This window comes from Rutidosis leptorrhynchoides, chromosome 2 (assembly GCF_046630445.1).
Source record: "Rutidosis leptorrhynchoides isolate AG116_Rl617_1_P2 chromosome 2, CSIRO_AGI_Rlap_v1, whole genome shotgun sequence".
Lineage (NCBI taxonomy): Eukaryota > Viridiplantae > Streptophyta > Magnoliopsida > Asterales > Asteraceae > Rutidosis > Rutidosis leptorrhynchoides.
The window spans coordinates 364,277,703-364,287,364 of record NC_092334.1 but is presented as its reverse complement, the minus strand read 5'-3'; the positions used below and the strand labels follow the sequence as shown (position 1 = coordinate 364,287,364).

General features: G+C 30.9%; 2 protein-coding genes across 2 annotated transcripts; both read right to left on the bottom strand.

The window, feature by feature from the left end:
• Positions 1-2,465: 2,465 nt before the first annotated feature.
• Positions 2,466-2,915, bottom strand: LOC139888959 (large ribosomal subunit protein uL11m-like). The gene has a single exon (XM_071871938.1). The coding sequence runs from the start codon at positions 2,913-2,915 to the stop codon at positions 2,466-2,468; it is 450 nt and encodes a 149-aa protein (XP_071728039.1).
• A 519-nt stretch (positions 2,916-3,434) lies between these two features.
• Positions 3,435-5,446, bottom strand: LOC139892019 (pentatricopeptide repeat-containing protein At2g17525, mitochondrial). The gene has a single exon (XM_071875049.1). The coding sequence runs from the start codon at positions 5,362-5,364 to the stop codon at positions 3,484-3,486; it is 1,881 nt and encodes a 626-aa protein (XP_071731150.1). The 5' UTR covers positions 5,365-5,446; the 3' UTR covers positions 3,435-3,483.
• Positions 5,447-9,662: the final 4,216 nt, after the last annotated feature.

Sequence of the window (9,662 nt, the reverse complement as noted above, 5' to 3'; positions counted from 1 at the left end):
TATAAGATAAGATAATAAAAATAAAATCTACTAAGGGCAAAATAAAAAAAAAATCCAAATTCTTTAAGCTTGAAAATTTCAAGTAAACTGGGGCAGGTGTTTTCCATGCCCCCTAGTATTTTCGCCCCTGCCGGTAAACATAAATTTGCCTTTTTTTATGAAAAAGTTACATTATCAACCCTATCAGTTTTTTTAATATGAACAATTAGCGTATAGGATATCAATAGAAAAAAAAATTAAAGTTTTTGACAAAAAAACGTTCCAAGTCACCCATTTGCCACATTTTACTTTCACATATCAAAACAATAGTAATTTAGACTTTTTATTCAACCTGTTCACATATCAAAACAATAGTAATTTAGACTTTTTATTCAACTCACCCATTTGCCACATTTACTTTCACCTTTAAGTTTTGTAACACATGACTAATCTTATTTAACGCCATAATCTTTTGATCTGTTATGTTCTAAAATATATTTTATGGTTCATCATGTTTTAGTTGTTTTGAAAGTGGATATTTAAAGTTACTAGACCACATGTTCCTTCACTGAAAATGGGTAGTTGGGTTAGTGGCACACGTGTTGCTTTCCCCATATTTTTTTAACTGGTAAACAAATTATATGGAGTAAAAATAATCAGGATCCATAAAACAAACAAACCCTTACCTACCATTTATCTTTGAAGCTTACTTTCTGGAGCAGGCACCATAAACGATCAACCAAAAAAAAAGAAATTATACATAAATAATAAATTTTAAGAATAAATATTAGTATGCATGAAATAAATAATGATAAATTGCATAAGTAATCATAAATGTTAGATAACATATAAAGACCCCATCGTATTCGTATTGATCGGAATTAATCTCGACCCACGGTACCGTGTTGTCAAATGACGTGTTGCGTACATAAAGTACCGTGTTGTCAAATGACGTGTTGCGTACAATCATGAGGTCTTATTAACATAAATATAAATGTTAGTGAAGTTAATAAAAGTTAGATTACAAAAAAAATATAATTCAGGTGGTATAACCGACCATATATAACTTAAATAACATAAATATAAATGTTAGTGAACATAACTGTAAATGTTAGTATACATAAATAAATGTTAGATAACATAAATGTAAATTAGGCGACAATGTCGACCATATATCATTTAGGTGGTATAACCGACCATATATTAGTTAGGTGGCAGAGCCAACCATATTTAGTATAAATGTTGAGATAATCGTGCTGATAACGTGTTATAATTTAGTAGGTTTATAACTACCTTTTGTAGTCTGGTTCTTGACTATAAACTACTAATAAATAACATAACGAAAAGGAGAGTATATGTATGAGTAGTGTATGAAAAATATATTCAGAATTGTGCATCTGTTACAACACACTTGATTGCATATTTATAGTACATAAGTTACTGTACAACTTTTATTCAACCTAATAATGCGTCAAAAGTTAAACAGTTAAAGAGATATGAATCCAATAAAATTGTGCAGCCATATCTTGACTTATGTGGCTGTAAAGATATTATAACAAATAAAAAAATTTTCAAAAATAAAAAAATTGATACTTGCTTTGACAACCATTGACCAAACAGCGGTGTTATTTTAGTCAGAAATATCGACGATAACGTCCGTATCACATACATTGAATACGTACGATAGGAATATGAATATCGATTTACCTTTGAACAAACCACAATAAAAAAATTGTAATTAAAAAAAAACAATACTGGTAAATCTGATATTATCTGTTACAATACAAATTTTGGTGATAGTCAAAAGTATAATTGATTTTCAGTAACTGAATATCTTTTGTAAATAGTGTATGGTGAACACTTTATAATGATGATGATAATAATAATTAATAGTGGAATGGCATGCATCCGCCGTTGATAGATGACATTTTGAAGGACGGGGTTAAAGTTTTTTTTTTTTTTTTTTACATTTAACTTTAAACTTGTACATACAATTAAATAAATTAATTTAGTGAGTGTAAGGAAGTGTGTGATGGGTACATCATAGTCAAAAGTATAATTGATTTTCAGTAACTGAATATTTTTTGTAAATAGTGTATGGTGAACACTTTATAATGATGATGATAATAATAATTAATAGTGGAATGGTATGCATCCGCCGTTGATAGATGACATTTTGAAGGACGGGGTTAAAGCTTTTTTTTTTTTACATTTAACTTTAAACTTGTACATACAATTAAATAAATTAATTTAGTGAGTGTAAGGAAGTGTGTGATGGGTACGTCATGGATGTTAGCAGTTTAGTGGTTCGTTAGTGATGGGAAGGAGGTGCTGATGTGGCAGTCAGTGATCCCATGACGGACCGTCATGGTTAAGAGTAGTCTAATAATGATAATCATAGTAGTTTGAACCTAAAATGATGAATATATAATAACACATTTATTAACACGAACACAAATATATCATGTATCATAATTAATAAAAGACTAATCCAACTCCTTAACAATCTTAATCCCCATAGAATTAGCAGTACCAATAATTGACCTCGAAATCGCCTCTAATGACATATACTGACAATAAGGATCCGACTGCTTAACCTTTGCAATCTCGTAAACATGTTTTAACGTTAAACTTGTCGCAACCACATGACCAGGTTTACCGCTCGCTGACTCGATCCCTGCAGCATTTTTTAAGTACCATGCGACAGAAGGAGATTTTATAGAAAGCTCAAACGTGTAATCCTTTGCTACCTTGACCGTTGCAGGAATTGGATTGTTCGGTTTGTATATTTGTGTTCGTGCATTGAACTCTTTGCAGAATGCCATTAAGTTTATTTTGTAAACACCTAACGCGGGTCCCACTGGTGGCCCTGGTTTTGCACCGCCGGCTGGGACGATTAGTTTGAGTATTGAAGGTAATTCGGGTGGTGTTGGCATTTTTGGATCAATGGATGCTGTGTTTTTTCTTGTTATTTATTAAAGTGTTTGTGGGTAGTAACAGAAGCATAAATGAATTAGATTTAAATATATGGTTACAAAATGTAAGAATAAAACAGATTTTGTGCCTTTAATTTATCCAGTGACTCGATCTAATCTTTATTTCTCTTACGATTTTCTAGTACTCGGTCCTTCTTATTATCCGTGCTATTTTAGTAATCTAAATAAATAAACTGATTTATTAGGTTAGCTGTAGTATATACAAGTTTGGGTTTGGCTAACGAGTGCCCTAATTGTTAATTCAGTGTTGTTTATTATATCCATACCCTATTGACTTGTTAGCGAAAAAGATAACATAGTCTCAAGCAACTTATTCATTAACCATCGAAATTGCCAGCTCCATGTTTTAGCATAAAATCACACATTAATCATTACTGCTGCTCCCTTTAATAAACAAGTAAACAGAAGCATACATCCATTATCCATTCATATACTTCCCCCTAGTTTAATAGACTTGTTTGGCTACATTAGCTTGTTGGTAAAAGTGGCCCAAACCAATAATTCTTGACTAGGTTTTAAGGATACAATCTAACATGTCATTCACAAAACACAAATTATTGCTTTTAAACAACACTGATTCTTTAGCAAGACAGTCAACTACAGTATTCCATAAAACATAGCTAGGAACATTACCCTTTTCAACCATCTCCATAAACAGCATCAAACACCTGTGTATATCTCCTCTTTCGCAGAATGCACATATCAACGCACTATAACTTCCCGAATCGATCAAACAACCTCTTCCAACCATATCCTCGACCAATTTCAACGCACTCCCAAGTTTACCCTCTTCACACAACGTCTCAACTAAAGCATTAAGCATTGTTGCATTAGGAACATAACCACCCGATAACATATCGTTTGTCATCTCTAACGCTTCTTTCACCAACTTTTCATCACAAAGCCTTTTAATCAAAGCTGTATAAACAAAAACACTTGGAACGCTGCCTTCTTGAATCATCTGATCATACGTCTTCTTCGCATCTTCTATTCTACCCTCCTCACAAAACTGCAATATCTGTCGGCTTTTATCAACAGCTCGTGGAAATTTCATTCCCATCTTTTTCAAAAAGTCAAGAGCCTCATCATTTCGGTTCGCTTTATACAAACCATATAACATGCTGTTATACGGACTTATATGGCCCACCGAACCACTCTTGCTCTCCTCCATTAATTCCATAATTTTATACCCATCTTCTATTCTTCCTCCTGAACACAACCCACAAACTAACGTATCGAATGTAACGAAATTCCAACTGATCCCAGCTGTTTTCATCTCATCGAACATATCAAGGGCCGAATCTAACAAACCCAACTCACAAAAGCCTGATATCAATGCATTATAAGTGTACACATTTGGAAGGCATCCCTTTAACTCCATCTCCTTTAAAAACCGACGTGCAACCTTAGCTTTCTTCAAATTACAAAAACCCTTTACTAAAGTGTTATAAGCCACAACATCAATCGTCCCACCTTTATTTTCTACTCGTTCTAAAACCTCCACCGCTTCCATAGCACGATCTTTGCTACAAAGTATTTCCACTACCTTGGTGATCGTAATCACATCAGGCACAAATCCAAGATTGAAACTTTTCTCTAACATCACAAGTGCTTGAATTAGATTATCTTCTTTACAATATGCAGTTATTAGAATATTAAAAGTAACATTGTTAGGATCTACCATTTCATTCATTAAACTTCTAGCTCTCCCGATCCCAAGTTTTCCGTTCTTGCAAAGAGCATGGATCAACGTGTTGTATATAACAGTGTTTGGCGTCACACCCTTAATCTTCATCGTCTGCAAAAGCTTAAAACCATCAGCTATGCGATTCGTCAAACAAAGTCCTTTCATCAATATACCAAATGTATACATATCGCCTTCTACACCACAACCCATCATCTTCCTCCTGTAAAAACCCCTGGCTATATCAATATCTTCTTTAACAAGAACATCCAGTATCGAGTTGTAGATTTTAAGCGTGGGCGTTACATTGAATCTAGAAACCAAGTCAAGGACTTTAGTGACTTGCCGAATCATTCGAGCCCTCCCTAACCCACGAACAATAGTGATAAAGATATCATCGTTTGGTGGTGATCCGATTGAGCTTGGCATTTCGTCGAGCACTTGGTGGACGGTATCGAAATGGCGGAAAGTGCAGAGCTTGTGAACTAGAGCTCTGTAAGTGGACTGACTGTGGATGAAATGAGGGAGCTTTGATGCCCATCTGAAAGTGTGAAGAGCTTCAGATGCTGATTTTTGATCTAATATGAGGTGGGAAATATGATCATGAGTGGGAACAGGGGTGGTACTAGATATGAATCTTGATTGATTGTTTTTTGATCTGAAGAGTATGGGTAGATTCTTGAAATAATTCAAGGAATTGAGCATGAATACATATGAACGAATTGCTTGCTTTGAATTTGCAAAGGATTTAAGCAAAAAACACGAATCTTGTAATTCAAAGAAATTGTTGTATTCACATTCACATGCTTATGAAAATGAAGGGGGAAATTACTTAATGAGTGTTTATCGCCTTGATTTTTGATTTTTTCCGTACGATTTTTTCAGTTAAAATAAATCGAACCGAAACGGAATTCAAATATTAAAATCAAAAAACCGAATTTGAATTCGGTTCGGTTTTAGATAAAAACAAATTTACTTTCGAAACGATTTTTTTTTTTTTTTACTTTTTCCATACTAGTTGAACAAACATGATATTATGAACTTTGTAAGGTATAATATCAAATTAATATATATAATCAAACATATATACAAATATATGAAATATAATAAGCTTATAAAATATCACCGTGTTTGGCATCAGCCAGGCCGGAGGAGGCTGGAGACTCATAACCAGGCCCGAGGAGGTTAGAGTCTGTATGAGGTCAACCAGGCCCAAGGAGGTTGGGTTCGTTTATGTTGTCTGTGTATTGATTCAACAGGAAAGAACTATCTGTAGACACTAGCCCGATCAGCTAGGTGTGGTGTGCTCGTACAAGCCGCCGATCCTCGTATTGTCTTTATTTGTATGCTAGTTGATGGTTAGCATGTGTATGATGTGTAGGGTATAGCTTGTGTGATGCTTAAGCTATGTCTGTTAGATAGTATCCATTCACTTAGCGGTGTACTAACCCTCCACATTTACTCCCCTTGCAGGTCTAGGTACTGCTAGTTGGATTGGGTGTTACGAGCGGTTTAGAAGACATGTCTGACAAGACCCAACTCTGATGTTTTCTTACTTCGTTTTAGAACTGAGTGTGACCAGAGTCAATTACTGATGTCATGTAACACTGTTTTGTGTAATAATTGATTTAATAATGAATTGTAATAATTATGGATTAATGTTGATCTGTGTCCTTTTGTAAAAGTTAATCTGGATATTTATGATGATTGTTGTCTTCGACTGTGTTATAAAAAAATGAAAAATGGATAGTGTTACAATATGGCAAGCGGTCGAACGGATTTGCGAACATATCTTATGGAACAACCGAAATGCCAAAGTATTTGGTAAGAAAGTATGGAATATCCCAACGACACTCAACGAAATCCAAGTAAAATCCTTCCAATGGATATCCAACCGATCGAATCGTATCTCCTTTGACTGGAACCAGTGGCTTGCAAATCCGAATATCTATGACCATCACGGCTAAATTAGTTTAAAATCCTAAATTCGTGTCTTGTCGCTTCTTATTTCATTTGATTGTTCTGTTTCAAAGCATTAGTCTCAATGATCCTTTGTACTGAATTTTAGTGAGAAATAGAATAAATCTGTTGCCTTTCAAATAAAATATAATGACATCATTGTAGTCATCATCATGATCATTATTATGCATGTCTACGTTGCATTGGCCAAAATCATGTCGTTATATATAGTAGAAAATTTTGGTTAAACTGGATTTAAATTTTTGTCTTGATTAACATGAATGATTGGTGATTGTACTTCGGATGATGAAGATCAAGGTTTATAAAATAAGTGTGACAACCCGGAAATTTCCGACGAAATTTAAACTTGATCACTATACGTTTCCGACATGATAAGCAAAGTCTGTAATGTTGAAATCTCAAAAACTTTGAACTGTGTTCATGTAATCAATCACCCTTTGACCGTGCTCGACGATTCACGAACAATATATACATAACTGGATGTGCATATATGATTATATATATATATATATATATATATATATATATATATATATATATATATATATATATATATATATATATATATATATATATATATTAATTGAAAACATTAACAAAAGTATTAGATGTATAATACTATATTTCAACATAATTGTTTCAATATATGTTTAATATATTTGTCGACGGGATTAAAAGATAATATCAAATGATTGAATTATCAGATACATGATGAGTTATTACGGGTCTCTGTTATGAGGTCCACGTTGATTTGAGAAATCATCCCTTTTTAACGGTATTCGGAATAATTGGTAAGTGATTTACATGTAAGAACAAAAATGTCAAATAACGAAAGCTAGACAAAAGTTAGTGGAGAATTGAATTTCATAATATTCGGTTGATCTATTTTCAAACGTGCGAAAACGCTTTTCGATTCAATATAATTTATTTATTAAAATGTTTTGTTTAAATAACATAATTTGAATATATACAATAGGATATAAATTATTAGGATTAAATATATATATAACTCGCAACGTATATTTAAAACGTGTTTATGAATATTGAAAATATATATGATTTCAAATTAGTTAAGTAAACGATAGTAACACTGGTTATTTGATTCAATTGATATTCAGATATGTTTTTAAATAAATACTAACACATAAATGAATAATAAGTATAAATGTTACGTGTTATAATATTTTCCTAAACGATTTTAAAATAAACTTTAAAATATAATTAGTTTTGAAAAACTAAATATTATGTTATTAAATAAATATTTCAATTACATACAATATGTACAAATTTATATATTTATATATATATATATATATATATATATATATATATATATATATATATATATATATTTTACAAAGTGATAAAGATAATATTAACTTAGTCGTAAAATGTTTGATTTAAAATAATATATTTTGATAACCAACGAGACATTGATTTATAGAAGCAAAGGACCACAACACTCAAATGTAAAGGTTATACTTTGCATAGTATAGTCTATCGATGATTAAGGCTAATTATTGATAAAGGTACACGTCACGAAACGTAAAGTGCTAGTTTTCTAAGTGTATGAAAACGTCGTTCGATAAACCGAAACCGTGACATAAACCATTTTCCAATGTATAACTTATCGGAACTAAAATTACAATTTAATTATGCACGTAAATATAATATTATATATAATTAATTATATAAATTAAATATATTAAATATATAATTTTATAAACCATGGCCGCCCACGTTTTAATCGAACCTGAGATGGAATCCAAGGCCATGCAATCGCATGGCCAAACTCCCTTGAACCCATGCGATCGCATGGAAGGGGGGAGCAGGCCAAGTCTTTAAAAGCATGTTCGTTTTTCATTTTGATTCATTCACTCACACACACATATATTCGTACTCCCTCTGTAATATTATATTTATTATTTATATTATTATTATTAATATTAAAATTAATATTATTAGTAATAATACTATTATTAGAAGTATTGTTATTATTATTATTATTAGTATTATACATAAAATACTACGACGGGGGTATGATCGGGTTATTTCAAAACGAGTTTTCGAGTGGGATAGAGCTAAGGAAATTATGGGTTATAGCTAAAGAGGTTATGGGTGGTTCGGGGGTATAACTCTTGAGGTCAACTTAGTGTTTATCATCTCCGTTGCGTCTACATACTTTCCTGCATTATTGAATCTCAATATTGATACATGAGCACTCATAACTTAATTTTTATATATTAATAGTGTATCCCTGACTAGTGCTCGAGTATATAGGATTATGCATGCTTGTACGCTTAATATTGTCTTTAGATAGTTTATGATGAATCCTGAATTTAATACATATACTACTGAGATAAGGTATATGATATGTATGTCGTTGGAAAGCTGGCGAAAAATCAATAACTTTTAATTTAGGAATCGTGTGGTTTCGATGAACGGATTAAAAGTTATAGTCAACTGAATTATTATTGATTTTAGTATTATTGATAAAATGATTATTATTACTATCGTCGTTATAATTATTATTTAATAATAATAATAATAATTATTATTAATATCAATATCAATATCGTTATAAGTATTATCATTAAAATTGTCATTATTATTAGTATTACTATCATTATTATCATTAAGATTATTATTAATATTATTATTAATATTATTAATATTATTATTATTATTATTATTATTATTATTATTATTATTATTATTATTATTATTATTATTATTATTATTATTATTATTATTATTATTATTATTATTATAATATTTAGTATTATCATTAATATTATTAATATATTTATTATTATTAATATTATTATCACTAAAACTAATATTAGTATCATCTAATTATTATGATTACTATCATTATTATGAATGCGATATAAAAGAGTACTAAAAGCTATTAAACAAATCGATTAGGAAATAAAGAGTATATGTATCATGATGAAATTAAAATATTGTAATATATTGATAAAAATATCGTTTTCAATATTATTATTATTAAAGTATCAATA